The sequence below is a fragment of the Gymnogyps californianus genome, chromosome 6 (assembly GCF_018139145.2).
Source record: "Gymnogyps californianus isolate 813 chromosome 6, ASM1813914v2, whole genome shotgun sequence".
NCBI classification, from domain to species: domain Eukaryota; kingdom Metazoa; phylum Chordata; class Aves; order Accipitriformes; family Cathartidae; genus Gymnogyps; species Gymnogyps californianus.
In genome coordinates this window covers 8,093,199-8,108,553 of record NC_059476.1, presented here as the reverse complement: position 1 = coordinate 8,108,553, position 15,355 = coordinate 8,093,199, and the positions used below count along the sequence as shown (strand labels likewise).

Genomic DNA, 15,355 nt, shown 5'->3' with positions numbered 1-15,355 from the left:
AGCAGATTTTCAGCAGCGAGGCTCTGCTGCGGCACTGCGTGTGGAGCAGACCCCTCGCAGCCTCACGCACTCCCTCCTACAAGGAGGTCCAGGCTCCTGCTCTGCCTTCACGATCCCTTGCCTTTGCTTGTGGGGAGCTCTCCCTCTCCGGGACCCCCGCGGCCCCTGGCCGGAGCCCTCGGCGGGGCACGGAGCGCGGTGCGGCTTGCCTGCTCCGCCCGGAGCTCCGGCTGCCTTCTCCGACCTGCGATCAAAAAACCACTTTCTTTACCGTATCATCTTTTTTTTTCTTTCTTTTTTTTTTTTTTTCCATTCCCCCTGTAACTGTCTGTGGAAAGTGAAAAACAATTGGAGGTAGGCGATTTCTGGAGAGAACCGCCGTGTGTGCGCTCGCTTGCCCATATGGAGAGAATTATCCCTCGAGTTCAGACTTTCGTTGGATTGCAGCATCAAACAGCCCAGACCTAGCAGGAGTCGGGAGAGGGGGTCACTTTCGATTCCCGGCTGCTACTCCTCCGCCTGAACGGCCGGAGAGGAGAGCGAGGAGGCCGGCTCCCCGGAGCTGCTGCAGCCCCCCAAGGCGCCCTGCCTGCGGCCGGCAGCGGAGCCGGCAGCCCCGGACCGTGCTCGGCTGAGCGCACCGGCTCGGAGGGCAAAGCCCTGCCCGGGCAGGCGTTGCCGGCGCTCGGTGCCGCCGTCCCCATCGCTGCTCGTACCCCTGCTCCCTGGCACCGGCTATTCCAGCCTGGCCCTGCCACCGGATCGGTGTGTCGAGGTGCTTACAGAGGGGTCTGACGGCTGTGAAGGGGTCGACTGAGCACCACGGTCAATGTCCCCCTCGCAGCCCGGTGCTCGCCCGCGCCTGCGGAGCAGGGTGCGCGGAGGAGGGCTCCGCACTTCTGCGGTGACTCCCCGCAGCGGCCTGACCTTCCCCGTCGTTCCTGCGGCGAAAAGAGCCGGACAAGCGGTGAGAGAGCTGCCTCCCCGGGAGGGGAATGGCCAGCGAAGCGACCCGGGGAAAGGCAGGCACCTCTGCCCCAGGTATCCCCTCCTTTGTACACTGCACCGAGGTGAAGTTTTCTAAAACTCCGAAACAAGTTTCGTCCTTATTTTTTTTCCCTTCCAGGAAAGAAAAAAAAAAATTAGACTGTAAAAGCGCCTTTAGTTCGGAACTACTCTAGGGCTGAATGCCGTTGTTGGATGGGAGCATCCAACACAACGTAACGGAGAGGTAGCCCGGTGGAATCACACACACAGTTTAAGCAAAAGCCCCCACGTATATGTTTGACATACATTATGCATGTAGAAAAAGTCACCCCGGGCCTCGGGGGCCTGAAACATCCACGGAAACCGCTGATTTTGCTTTAGGAGCTCTGTTTTATTACACTCTCTATGACATCCACAGCGCGCACATCCCTGCGAGCTTGAATGTTTGGGAACACACATCAGCCAGGGAAGGAATTCAGCGAGGTTATGCGTGTCAAAGCGGGATACTTATGTTTCTATTCCAAGATGCCACTGCAAGCAATTATGTACTTCAAGTCCTCGAAAAAATGCATGATTTAAAATTAAATGCGTATTAATTAGTATCCTAAATGACACTTTAATGTGCTAATATTGAATCGCTATACTTTAGAAGCTTGGAGAATTATTTCAGAGTTATTCCGTCTCTTTCACTGCAAACTCCTTCTGCCTCATGCGGGTCACCGGGAGATAGCTGCCTCGGGTGGATGGAGGGGCTGGTGGGGGGTGCAGAGTGAATCTTCCCCGAAAAACCCTCTGCTCTTTGCAAGCTCGAATTTCCCCAAACGGTGGGCGAGAGTGAACACACACAAAAAAACCCCCACGATCCGACCATCGAGCAGAGGGAGGAGAGGGAGCTGACTCCCAGCAGAGCTAACTTTCCTCCAGGCTCGTCCCAGGCGGCTGGGTCCGCAGCTGCCAGGTGAGGAGGCACCGGCCGCCCCGTGGCGTTTGCGGTTTCCCGGGGACTCCCCCCGGCAGGGCCAGGCAGGGGCTTCCCGCTGCGGGAGGCCAGCACGGGAATTCAGCACATGGCACCGTCTGTTGCATAAAAAGTCCTCGGTCCTATAGAAAATAGCGACGACCCTCCCCGTTGCCCAGCAAAACGCTTCGTGAAATGAAAAGCGAGCGTGCTTTGGCGGGACCGCAGGATCGGGCCCTCTAGGAGCACGTTAGAAAGGAATAAGTAACAAAATTGAATGTCTGAATGAGAAACTAAAAGTACTCCAGTAGTAAGAAAAAGTGCCGAACAGAACTAGTGGTAAATAATAGGGTGATTTTCTGTTTTTCCTTAGAAACAAAGATTTTGAAGAAATGTTTTAGTGTGCTTTTTTCCCCCCGCGTACAGACAGTGGTGCGCTCAGTCCGGAGGGAAGTTTGTAACTACAGCCCCCTCCTCGGGCGTGATCTCTCCCGCCGGGAAGTCCCTCTGCCCCCTCGGGCCTCTCCGGCCCCGGCCGCTGCCGGGGGCTCCGGTGTGAGGGACCTGCCGGGGGCTCCGGTGTGGGGGACCTGCCGGCACCCGGGCAGGGCGGCAGCTCCGCGCCTTCTTGCCGGCTGCAGAAGAAAAGCCCGGCTGCGCTGCACAGGAGCGGCACTGATGGGGAACACTAATTGGGGGTCGGGGTTGGGGGCGGCGGGGGGAAGAGCGAGGAGACCAGAGCCGGGGAGATAAGGCAGCTCCGCGCCCCACCGCGTAGGGCAGCGGATGCTGCTGACTCCCGGGGTCCACCCGTGTCCCCCCCGCCCCACTCGGGGCAGTTAACGTCCCGCTCAGGTGGAGAGCGGGGGTTTATGTCGTGGACGGTGAGTTTCTGTTTTGGGATGCATCGTCTTCCACCAAGAAAAATAAGCACCAGGTGCAAGAGCTTCCCCCGCACGCTCTTCCCACGCAAACGCAACCTCGGCCCCGTCGGTGGAGGCTCGGACGTTTTTTCGCTCGCATACGAGACGACGAGCGGTTTCCCGTGGGATGTCCGGAGCCCGGACACCTGCAGCCCCTGGCTGGCCTGCAGCTCTGCCTCTGTTTTAGTTTAATTTTTTTTTTTTTTTCTTGAGTCTGGCGAGTTTTCATCCAGGCAGAGCCCTCGTGGCAGACGCGGGCTTTTACAGAGGAGATATGGTCAGAAACCCGCAGTTTCAGGGGCTCCCCGCGTAGTTGGTGCCGGGCAAAGCCTGTTAATCTGCGAGTTCAGCACCCGACTGCTGGAAACGGGCAGTAACTCCCCGGCGTGCGGTACCGCCGACATCCCGAGCGTTTCCGAGGCCACGGGAGCCCCCGCGGGACGGTCCCTTTCGGGATGGAGCCGGCAGGTACAACCCGCCAGGCGGGCAGGGAAGGCAGGCACGTTTAAAAACGCCTGTCGCCCATATCGCACCACGCATGGCTGCGAGAAGTTGCCATACATGGCGTGGAGCAAGCCACGATTTTGAACGAGGTGTGAAAATAAGCGCAGGGGCTGGACCCATCGTTTGGAAGCTGTTGCGGCGGCTTCCCCGCAGTGACAGTTTTTAGACGTGCAACTCGTCTCTTGGCGGGTATTTGAAACCCGGGGCTTAAAATAAGCGCAGTGCCAACGGGTATCGCACTGCGGAGGATTTAAAGTGCGTGTGCGTGGACTTGTGTGCATACACACGTGTGGGTGCGTGCGTGTAGGTGTGTGCGTGCACACTCTGCGCCCTTCCAAAAAAAAAACCGAAAGCCCTTATAGGCTTAATATATGTTTTAAGCGTCCTTAAGGCTCCTTGTGGCTTTTTCCCGCGGTCGGCCAGCGCAGGTCTCCCATGGGCAGCTGCCTGCGCGCCCCGGGGCGGCAGCCGGGCCCTGCCCAAAGCCGCCGCGCCGCGGCGGGCCGCGGGCGGGCGGGCGGGGGGGGGGGGGGGGGGCTGCCCGGCGGCCGGCAGGGGCGCTGCCGCCCCGCGGATGCGCGCCGGGGCCCGCGCCCGCGGCTGCCGCCACCGCGCTCCGCGCAGCGGGCGGGGGCCGGGACCGGGCAGGGGCCGGGCAGGGACCGGGCAGGGACCGGCAGGAGACCTGTGCGTAGATGCGCGTCGGGGCCGAGCGGTTCGTCCCGGCGAGGTGCGCTGTCGTTACCGCGCTGCTCACTGCGCCCGCACGCAGCTCCGGTATTTTCTCCCGGTTCCTCCGCACATGTTGACATTTAAAATGGGCCGGAGTCTGGCACGGATGGGTGCAGATTACGGCTTCGTGTGTAAACCCGGGGATTTGCTCTTTTTCCTGATCTCCCGCGTTGCTAACGTCATTTCGGAACCGCAAGTCCGACCTTCCCAAGACGAAAATAGATGTGCGAAAAAAAGCCGGGGCTGCCCGCGGCTGGCGAGCGCCGGGCCGGGCTTGTGCAGCGCCGAGCGTAGGCAGCCGGGCGGCAGCCGGCCGGGGGGGCGCGGCCAGGTGGGGGGGTTCGGGAGCGAGGGAGGAGGATGCTCTGAATTAGCGTCGAAAAGAAAAAAACTAAAACGACGGTCCGGAATTGCTGTTCCCCGGGGCCGGCGGGAGGGTACCCGGGCAGCGAGGACGTTTCCCGGTCTCCCGCGGCCGCTGCAGCTACTGCCCGCCGGTGAGACGGGCCCCCGGTGGCACCAGCGCTGGCCCGGCTTTGCAGGGCCGAAATAGGGGTGTGAGGATTTCAGGGCTGGTCTCCTCGATGGGGAGGCCCGTGGAAAGCACCCCGTGTGTGTCCCCGCCACTCGGGAGCCTTGGCTGCGTGGAGAGCGAGGCCCTGTTCACGCGGGGCTCCAGGCAGCGACACACCCTCGGATGAAATCCACCTGCTCGGCGGAGGTCCCCGGGATGCCCCGGCGGGGCAGGACCCCGGGCTCTCCCGGAGCCCCGCAGCCCGTCCCGGCTCCGGGGCGCCCGGCTCGGCTCGGCTCCGTGCCGGGCTGCGCTTCGCGGCCCGGGCTCCTGTCTCTCCCGCCAAGTATTGCGCTTTTGTGAAGGGCTCGCAGCACGCTCAGACATACTGACTTGGATTTCGGACGTCCAGAAATGAATTAAATCAGGCATTTCACCCGCTCCTTTAACTCACGCAGCCCCCCTCCAGACACGACCTGCCTGGGCCACCCCTCCTCCCCGCTGTGGGCACGGATCCCTGGGATCGGAGAGAGAAGGGGGAGACGGATCCTGCCTGGAAAAGAAAGTTAAGGGGAGGCTGAAACTTCTCTCACCGCCATCCCCCCACCCGCGAAAGTTCAGCCTGGATCAGCCCGTAAACAACCGTCTTACCCCGAGGTCTCCCGCATCTGAGGCCTTCCTCGCATTTTCTTCTTGGCTCGGCTTTTAAAAGATGAGTATTAGTTTGGAAATCCGAAGCTAGTGCCTTTGAGGCCAGCCATGTAATTTGACTGCGAATGTAGCGCACCCCTCCCTCCGAGAGAGGCTGCCTCTAAGTGCGCTTGGAGCAGATCGGGGATTGCTGGGAAGGGAGCCCCTGCCAGATTTTCTCCTTGTAGACGCCAAGAGGACAGCGAGAGCAGCCTGTCAAGACGCTGGGTAGGAAAAGTTCAAGAGAGGAGCTTCGGGAGATGCTCCCGGGGCGGCCCGGGCTGGAGCGCAGCGGCTCCGGCCGGAGTAGCACAGGCACCGGGTCTACACGGGCCGTGGGCTGCGCGGGAGGCACCCAGGAGAAACGGCCACGGCGACGAGTGGGAGAGTGATACAGAAATTTAGGAGGAAGCGGAAAATCCTGGGAAATCCTATCCCGAGTCCCCTTGGTTTTTGTTCTGACTGTCCCCGGCCTGTTTTCTCTCTGACAAAACCCAGAGAGAGCTGGTGCTCCCCAGGCTCTACTTGTGGTTTCTCTGCCTGTGTGTATCCACGCACACACAGATATATACACAGACATAGATATGTATATGCATGCATGTAGCACAGAGAGCGAGCAGGGCTCGGTGCGGCGCGGGGACCTCCAGGTTGCTGCGGCCGAGATCGCCCGCTTTCCCGGGTGAAATGGGACTTGGCAGGGGAGAGCTCCCCGCTGCAGCTGCAGCCTCCTCCGCTGAGCTCCACAGCAGCGAGACCCCCCTGCGGGAAGGGATTTTAGGCTAGAGGATATTTCCTCGGCGGTAAAGAGGGTCGAGGGAAATTTATCGAGCGTTTTGGAGGGTTATCCCTGCTCTGCGTGTGTGACCGTTTTTTCACACGGATATAATTCCTCCCTCCCCAACTGCTAAATTACTTGATGCAGTTTTCAAAGGAGCTCTGTGATTATGTCAGGATGTCGGGGGGGGGGGGGGGGGGGGGGAAGGAAAAAAGGAAAAAAGGAGTTGAAGTTTTTCCAATTCAGATTCATTCTGCAGTCCCGGAGAAGTGTAAATACGCAGATGCAGAACACTGCTCTTCCTAGGAGAAGTTTCTCTTTTTTTTCCTTTTTAGTGCTCAGGAACCAAGACCCCAGTCGAAATCAGCCCATCAAACACCCGTCCTATTTAGGGCACTTTCTCAGCCTCGCTCAGGTCAATAACCCCACATCTCGGCGAGAAGAGCGTTACCGCCGGTTGAGGGGAAAAAAGTTGCACGGAAAAGGGTCGAGGGGACTTAAAAAGTTAAAATACTAGCGATTCACGAGGGACACGAGTGGGGCTGGAGGCAAATCCATCTCTCTCCTCCGCAGCAAGCTCAGATCAGCGGGGCCGGAGCCCTGCGCCCGTGTCTGCGGGCAGGAGAGGTTTTCCCAAACCTGTGAGACCTGGGAGAACGGCACCTCGCTGCAAAATCTGTCAGAAGACGAGTTACGCCGTACAAAAAATCTCTCTCACTCTGTCTCTGCAATCGTATGCACGTGTGGATACGGATGTCTATACGTACAGCCGCCCAACGCCTGCAGAACAGATTTACGTTTCGTACGGAAAGTGAACTTCTCCCTCCACAAACTGCACCCAGCGCGGGGTACACAAAGGAAAACACGTCCCCAAACAAAGGCGCACAAACACCCGCGTCCTTGCGTGCCCAACACTGTTTTGTCACTTATGTTTAGTCCGTCGTTTTGGTATCGTGTTAAAAATATCGGCTAGCTGCGAACAGGCGCTTTTAGCAGAGAGCGGGGAAGGCGAAGAGAGTTCAGCTCGCCCTTTACTGGAAAGAAGCGAGGACCGTTTAGACAGCGATTTTTTTAGCGTATTTTAATGCAGCGGAGTAACGGATTCTTTGTGTATAAAGTGGAAAGAAAATAGAAAACAAAGTCCGGGAACTAAGGAAAGAAACGCTAGACTGGTTTTAAGACTCCCCCCGTCCCTTGGTTCAACAGAAACGTTAATTTACATTAGCAATTCCGCATCTTTAAGATAAATTACATAGCGGCGTAATAGATTTAAAGTACGCCAGATTTTTTATCATTAATTGTAAATGTGCAAAATACCTGCTGGTACTTCACTTTAGAAGAATGTAATTGGCAAAAATGGGAGGCTGATGAATAGATAATAGATCCTTAACTACCAATAAACAGTAAGCACCAGCCAAGAGTATTAGGATGTGATCATAATTATTCTGCAGCCCCAGCCAATGGGAGGAGGAGAACTCAGCCCTAAAATCATCCCCGGACCCAAAGGTAATCGCGAAAATACGGACAAGGCTGGAACCGGAGACTTGCTCCCCTGTCCCGTCTGCGAGAGCCCGGCGTGTCCCAGCTTTGCATAATGCAACTGCCCTCCGCTTTGTTTTCCGCACCGCGCGGTGCGGGGAGTGCGAAGGAGCGAAGGGGGAATAAATAAGTTCGGAGGAGGAGGAGGAGGGCGACCCGTTCTCTCACCGGGACGGAACCTTTCCCAAGCGGGGCATCTCTCCCGGACGCCCCGGGGCTGATCAAGGTAACCTCGCCGGGCTGAGAGCACCCGAGAGGTGGCAGGGAGAGGGGTGTCACGCTGGCGGAGCAGCCCTAACTCTCCCCCCACCACCACCACCCCGAGAGGAGATGCGGCGCCCCCCCGCCCCGCGCACCCCGTTGAGCCTCCCTCCCCCCCTCCCCGTCCCCCCCCCGTCCCCTTACCTCGGTCGCCGGGCGGCGGCAGGGGAGGGAGGGCAGCGCGGCGGCGGAGCGGAGCGGGGCCGGGCGCGGCGCTGCGCGGGGGCGGCGGCGGCGGCGCGGGCGAGGCTGCGCGGGGCGCCGCGCTCCCCCCGCGCCGGCGGGCGCGCTCCCGCCGCACTCCGATCCGCGCCGCGCCGCGGCTCCATCCCTCCCGATGGCGCTGCCCGGCGCTCGCCTCCCCTCTGACGCACTTTAAAGAGTCTCCCCCTTCAACCTCAAGGCGAGTAATAGCGACCAATCATCAAGCCATTTACCAGGCTTCAGAGGAAGCTGTTTATGTGATCCCAGCACTAATTAGGCTCATGAACTAACAAATCGTTTGCACAACTTGTGAAGGGGCCGATCACATCCATGGATTGTCTTTGGACTTAGGGAGGGAGGGGGGGGCGACCGCCTTTTCCTTGCAGGAGGGAAACTTCTCCCAGCAACTTTTTTGTGTGTGTGTGTGTGTGTGTGTGCGCGCGGTGCGTGTGTGTGTCTCCCTTTTGGGTACCGCTGGCTGCCGCTGCCTCCTTTTCCTCCAGCCCCTGTCTATTTATGTGTGTATCTATCCCTCCTCAAGTCACTCCCTGCTGCAAACTTCCCCGGATCGTCTCCCGCGCACCAGAGCGAGCCAGGCAGAGATTTGGTCGGGGACTCTCGCCGCGGCAGCATGTTTCAGCCCACACCCAAGCGGTGTTTCACCATCGAGTCGCTGGTGGCCAAAGACAGCCCCTTGCCCGCGTCTCGCTCCGAGGATCCTATCCGGCCGGCGGCGCTCAGCTATGCCAATTCCAGCCCGATGAACCCTTTTCTCAACGGCTTCCACTCCACTGGCAGGGGGGTCTACTCCAACCCGGACTTGGTCTTTGCAGAGGCCGTCTCCCACCCTCCTAACCCGGCCGTGCCGGTCCATCCCGTGCCCCCTCCCCACGCCCTGGCCGCCCACCCGCTGCCCGCTTCGCACTCCACGCACCCGCTCTTCGCCTCGCAGCAAAGGGACCCCTCCACCTTCTACCCCTGGCTAATACACCGCTACCGGTATCTGGGCCACAGGTTCCAAGGTACGTGCAACTTTTCTTCTCCCTCCGGTCCACCCCTCCATCCTCCGGCGGCCCCCGGCCGGTCCCCGCGGCGCGGATGCGGGGGGACGGCGGGTGGGCGGGCGGCCGCTGCCCGGAGCCGCGGGCTCGGCTCGGCTGGGCCGAGGGTCTTTTGTGCCGGCCTCCCCCGCCGCCAAACTTGAGGAGCTGTCAGAGCCGAGGGGCTTGGGCTTGGTTTTGCTTTGCTTCTTTTCCCGGTTTGTTTTGGTTTCCCTGGGAGAAAGGGGACAGGCGGCAAGGCAAGGCCGGCTGGGACTTCTGCGGCTTTCTCGCCCCGATTAAAAGCAGGGGGGAAAAAAGGTGGATATTTTTTGTTCCAGCGGGTTAAAAGCTACGGGGGAGCCCCCGAAGGAAGCCGCCCCGCAGAGAGGGGAATGGAGGGGTCGCGAGGTTTAGGTTCCCCGGGGAAGGTGGCAGTGCCCGCCGGGCTGCCGGGGCCGGGTTGCCGGGGCTGCGGGGTGCCACCGCCGCCGCCCCAAATCCGGCTGCTCCCCTTGTTAGTGGGGACGGGCGAAAAATTAAACTAACCCCAGGGAAAGGAGAAGGGGAAAAAAAAAAAAAAAAATCCCAGAGCCGGAGCAGCGCGGGGAGATGGGGCTGCGAAGGAGAGCCAGGGCTGGGGGGCAGAGAGGGCGATTCCGTCCGTGCGGGCAGGGAAGGGCTCCCAGCTGCCAAGCGATTAATAACCGGCTGAAGGAAAATAACCAAATCCAATGGCGCACAATCAATAAAATCCCCCTTGTTTAACCCTTTCCAACCGGCAGCGTCTTCTCCGAAGGGTAAGCCGATTTCTGCCGTAATGGGTCCAGCTCCTGCCTCTTTCGTTATACACACAAAAAAAAAATCAGCCTCCGCTCGGAGGGATCCATCTGCTTTTTTTTTTTCCTTCGGTATTTTTATTTATTATTTCCGAATGAAAACAAACCACCTGCAATATCCATTTCCTCGGCCTTCTGCAGCCGAGCCGTTGCACCCGGGTTGGAAAAGGAGTCGCTTTCTCCGAAGCCAGGAGGACAGAGATACAAAATGGATTATTACCCTCTCAGAATAAAATTACAGGTTTCGCTCACCAAATTATTTGTCGCAGTCATCAGGCGATTGGTAAAGAGCGGTAGATGAAAGGCGGAAATGTCCTGGTGTTGAGCCACAGCCTGATTTCAAACACACCCTCCTCCTCCAACGATTTTTAATGCACTTACGCAGAGACACCCTCGGTGGCTTTCCCACCTTGGAAGGACCGACCCGGAGAAGCGGCACAGGGCCAACCCGGAGGGAGAGACCCACCAAAAAGCCCCGGCTGACCCCCCCCAACCCCCCCCCCCCCGCCCCCGCTCCGCAGCAGGCCGGCTGGGATGGCGGCCCCGTGGCCTTCCCGAAGTTTGTTTCTTTATTTCCCCGCCGGTTCCCGCCGCCGCCGGGGCAGCGGGCAGCAGGCAGCGGGCAGGGGCACGACGGCGGCGGCGGGGAGCACAGCGGTAAAACGAAGGGAAGCGGGAGGAGAAAGGCCGCGGCCGGAGTTTTGGGCGAGGGAAGAGGGGGAGAGGCCGGGGGAACGGGCTGCCGGTTCCCGGAGCGCGGCGGCCGGCCGGGGAGCGGAGGCTGGGGCTCGGCCGGGGCCGCGGCGAGCGCCGCTGCCCCGCTGGCCGCGCCGGGAGGATGTAAATAACAAACAAACACGGAAAGACGTGAGGCTGCCGGTGGGCGAGGGGAAGGGGGGGGGGGGGGGGCAGCTGCGGGATGAAGCCGCAGCCACCGCAGCCGGGCTCTGGCCAATTCTTTTGCTTTTTTTTTTTTTTTTTTTTTTCCGTAGTGCTCCCCTGGTTGTGTTTTAGTATTTGAATTTCTCCCAGTCCTCTCCTTCCCCTGCTCATTCCCTCCACCTATTTATCGATGGAAAATTTAATACAAAAAAGGCGCTGAAAATAAAAAAGAAACTATAGTCAGATTTGTCCTGCAGGTAATGGTGGGAGACAAAAATTCTTGCGCTAAAAAGTCCTCTCGAGTGCGTTTGGGGAAGGTGTTTTGCTAATCACTGTTTTACCCTGTTGCCCAGGGAATGAAACCAGCCCGGAGAGCTTCCTATTGCACAATGCACTGGCCAGGAAACCCAAAAGGATCCGTACAGCTTTCTCCCCATCCCAATTACTGAGACTGGAACATGCCTTTGAGAAGAACCATTATGTAGTAGGAGCAGAGAGAAAACAGCTGGCACACAGCCTCAGCCTCACGGAAACTCAGGTAACGGGGAAGCAGGGAGCGGGCAGTTGGGAAAGCAAAAGTACTGGGATGTCCTTGGGAAAACCCACCCGGCCGGCCCGGAGATGTGGGAAAAAATACGGGCAAATTCCGGGGGTATTTAGGCCTCCAGCCGCGAGCTAGTGGAGCGGAGTGAGGGGTCCCCCCTCGCCTGGGTGTTACAAAATCCTCTCCCGTTCCTGAGAGCCATCCCCTGTGCCGGGGGTCGCGGGGCCTCAGCCGGGCGTGGGCAGCCGCGGGGCACGGTTTGGGTCTCCCGGAGAGACCCGGCCGGAGCCCCGGCCCGAGCGGGAAGGGGAGCGGCGAGACCTGCGATCTGCAAATGAAAGGCGGTCCTGGTCATTTTTCTGCGGGACTGGTGTGACCCTCAAGAAGTAGTTGAACGTTAGGGGAAAAGCCCCCAAAACAAAAGGCGGAGGGGAGAACCCCCATTTGGACACTACGGCAGAAGTACAGTTTCTCGGATGATTTTTCACTCGTTTCTAGCCCCGCGTCCGGCAGCGGGGTTATGAGGAGCCGGTTCAGAAGGGCATAAAGATGAAAAATAAAAGCAGAGAAATTATTAACTACAAGGAATCCCCCCCCCCCCCCCCGCCCCCCCGCTGGCTGGCTGCGGGCCAGAACCGCACCGGAGACTATTTCGGTCGTCTATCTGGAGGGACGATTAGCGACGTTTCTGCTCCGGTTGTCCCGGGGCGAGAGTCTCGACGGGTACCGAGGTCGGACACCCGTGGGGCGGCGCAGAGCCGGCGGGGAGCGGTGGCGGGGGAGCGGGGGTGGGCGCGGGCTCCCCCCCGACGGCGGGGACCCACGGCCGGCGGGCCCGCTGCGAGGGCGTTTTTCACGCGGTTTTCTCCTCGCCGGAAGAAAGGCTGGGGTTTGGGGGGTTGTTTGTTGTTGTTGTTGTGTCGGGCTTTTGTTTTGTGCCCTTCCAGGAGACTCATGGAGAGAGGGCTCCAGATGGGGATTGTCTCTGCTACAGTATGTGGCACTGTACTTTAAGGGGAAAAAAAAAAAAAAAAAAAAAAAAGCCAAAATACCCAGCCGCAGCCTAGTTCAAAGTTCCCAGTAAACACAGCGTTCTCTGGGCGGATTAAGTTGTAACACTTTTTTTTTTTTTTTAAACTCCTTTTCGTGGGGGAAGCAATAAAGAGGTTGGAGCTTTTGTTTTAAAATGTCTCCCTAACAAAACAATAAAAAGGGATCGCCACTTTTATGAGGTTCTCCGAACAAGGGACCGGTCACAGGCTTATTTCCACTGGAAAGCTGTATTTAAGGTGGTCTTTGTGCTGCTTGATTCCGAAGCTGGTTGGGGTCTTTTGTCCGGATGTCAAACCCCCAGTCCCCTACAAATGAGCTCCCTTTTGGGAGATCAGCGTGCAGAAATGAACCGTCCTCCCCTTCAATTAGCAAACTAAAAGCAAATTAAACTCACCCCTTGTTCCCCGCTCAGCTTTTTAATGGGGGACTTTTGGAGAATATGAAAATGCAGCAGAGATGTGTGTCCGGCCAGGCAGGTCTCTGTTCTGAAGAGGCAGCGAAGCGGGTTAAACCAGCTTATTAAAATGCTCCAGTTCCCTTTTCCCCCCTTGCTGGGGCCTTTATCAGGCACTTTCAGACAGAACCAGAGTTTAAACTGCTTTAAAAAAAAAAAATGTTTACCTTTGGCCGCTACAAGGAGTGTGGCCAGCCCTGGAGATAGCTCCCAGATCAATACTATCTGTAATTAAAGCACTGAAGTCAGCTGCCGGATGGTTAAGTCAGATTTATTCGGCGCTGAACAAATTCAGAGGGATATTTACGATGGCACTTACAGGTTTCGCCTCGCTACGATCGCTCCTGGACGGCGCGTCCCGGGGAGACGCTGCGGGGAGCGCCAGACGGAGTTTTTTCGGGGTCTTTTCTTTTTTTCGGGGTTTTTTCTTTCATTTTATTCGCACTTCCAAGAGGCAAAGATCTCGTTCCGCCGCCCCCCGGCCCCATCCCGCCGCCCCGTTAGGAGGGACGAGGCCCTCGCTCTGCTTCGCCCCGCCGGCCGGGCCGGGCCGGGCCCGGGGGTGCCGGTCGGGGGTCTCCTCGCAGCCGGCCCGGCCTCCCCCTCCGCAGCCCCGGGTCGCTTTCCCGATGTTGGAGGCCGCGGGACACCTTGGCGGACGCGGGTAACGAGAGCCGCCCCGGTGGCTGCCCCGACGGCGGGGCCGGCGTGCTGACAGCCCGCCGCCGCGCAGCCACGCTTTGTTTTTCCCGCGTGGGGGTGCCTGGCGCCACGCGCGGGCGTTGCGCGGGGCTACTCGTGCGCGGAAGGTCCGCGCCCCTGCGCCAGGTGCGCCCGCCGTGCCTCCCGCCTGCGGCGCTGCCCGCCCCGCGCCCGGCTGCGCGGCTGCGGGGAGCGGAGCCGCGCACACGCAGCTGCGCGGCTGCCCACTCCTCCACGCGTGGGTCCTCTGGAAGTGCCTGGTGGGCGTGGGTCAGCGTGCCTGTGCCTTTCACGGAGAGGTTTAGATGGCACACGGGCCCCGGCTCCTCTCGTCCCCCTCCACGCTGGGTAGCGGTGCAGGCAGGGCACGGTGCAGGCAGGGCATGGAGCAGGCAGAGCATGGTACTGGCAGGACACCGGGCAGGCAATGCAGGCAACACATGGAGCAGTCAGGGCATGGTGCAGGCAGGACATGGTGCAGGCAGGGCACGGAGCAAGCAGAGCCCCTCGGCAGGGCAGCGGGCAGCGGGCGTCGGACAGCACCGGCGTCCGGGCAGGCGTCGGACTAACGCCCGGTGCCTTTCCTCCCGCAGGTAAAAGTATGGTTTCAGAACAGACGGACAAAGTTCAAGCGGCAAAAGTTGGAAGAGGAAGGTTCAGACTCACAACAGAAGAAAAAAGGGACTCATCACATTAACCGGTGGAGAATCGCCACCAAACAAGCCAGTCCAGAGGAAATCGACGTCACGTCGGACGATTAAAAACTGGCACTTTTGGACTTTTCAAAGCCAGGCACCCCACCAACAGAAAGTGTTAAAGGCTCACCACCCCCCCACCCCCCACCCCCCCCGGCGTGGCGGTGCGGGGAAGGGACACGGAGCTCTTCATCAAAAATGCGATTCCCGTCTGGGAGGGCAGCTGGGAGCGAGCGAGGGCGAGACCGCGAGAGGTCCGAACTGTGGCACTGCCGGCACCGCTCTGGCAAGGGGGGATCTGTCAATCAAAGCCAAAACACCGGGACGAGGTGATTGACAGGTATTCCGTTTCTCGCAGTCCACTTTTAAAAGCATAACGTAAAAAAAAAAAAAAAAATTAAAAAAATAATGAAAAAAAAATCTTAAAAGGAAAAAAAAAACCGAAACAAAAAACCCCCCAACCAAACCAGAAAAATTACCACCTTACAGGACATTTTGCACTTCACAGTTTTTTCCGTCTTTGAAAGAGAAATTTCCATAAGCAGCCAAAACCCACACCTGTTTCAGAAACTTGAATTGCATGTGTAAAGCCGTCTGGGAAAAAAAAAAAAAAAAAAAAAAAAGGAAAAAAAAGAAAAACGGAAAAAAATTACCCCTGTTCCTAAAGACAGAAATGAATTGTAATTTTTTTCCCTTTAAGACAGGTTCTGTGTGCTTTTTAATTTTATTTTACGAGAAATGTGCAGTCTGTAAACATTTTATGATAACTTCTGGCGTCAAAGTGTTTGTGAAAGCTAAATGAAGTAGCAGTAACAAAGCATAGTGTTCCTTCCGGATGGACAAACACGGTGGGGCAGGGGAGGGACGGGAGGGAAAGGAGGGGGGGAGGTTGGGGCTGGTCATAACTTTTGCTGCCAAAAAAAAAATCAAATCAAATTATCCCCCCCCCCCCCAAATTGTATCCCCATTGCAAAACCGGATGATGATGATTTTTTAAGACCAATAAAGCGCAAACCCAGCGACCAGGTTTGGCGGTGGGGACACCTCCCAGGCTGGGAG

At 58.4% G+C, this 15,355-nt stretch overlaps 1 protein-coding gene across 2 annotated transcripts; it reads left to right on the top strand.

The window, feature by feature from the left end:
- The first annotated feature begins 8,552 nt into the window (after positions 1-8,552).
- Positions 8,553-14,889, top strand: EMX2 (empty spiracles homeobox 2). 2 transcript variants are annotated; one of them, XM_050899061.1, is made up of 3 exons: positions 8,553-9,109; positions 11,202-11,386; positions 14,195-14,889. In XM_050899061.1, the coding sequence occupies exons 1-3, from the start codon at positions 8,719-8,721 to the stop codon at positions 14,360-14,362; spliced, it is 744 nt and encodes a 247-aa protein (XP_050755018.1). In that variant the 5' UTR covers positions 8,553-8,718; the 3' UTR covers positions 14,363-14,889. The 2 variants fall into 2 exon arrangements, with proteins under 2 accessions (XP_050755018.1, XP_050755019.1); XM_050899062.1 differs by lacking the exon at positions 11,202-11,386 and having other exon boundaries at positions 14,195-14,348.
- The last annotated feature ends 466 nt before the right edge of the window (positions 14,890-15,355 follow it).

What these genes read in the sequence shown, in the direction of transcription:
- EMX2 (XM_050899061.1), top strand. Translation starts at nt 8,719, where the DNA reads ATGTTTCAGCCCACACCCAAGCGGTGTTTCACCATCGAGTCGCTGGTG. An exon ending in TCTGGGCCACAGGTTCCAAG is followed by an intron (nt 9,110 to 11,201) that starts GTACGTGCAACT and finishes CCTGTTGCCCAG; the next exon opens with GGAATGAAACCAGCCCGGAG. An exon ending in TCAGCCTCACGGAAACTCAG is followed by an intron (nt 11,387 to 14,194) that starts GTAACGGGGAAG and finishes TTCCTCCCGCAG; the next exon opens with GTAAAAGTATGGTTTCAGAA.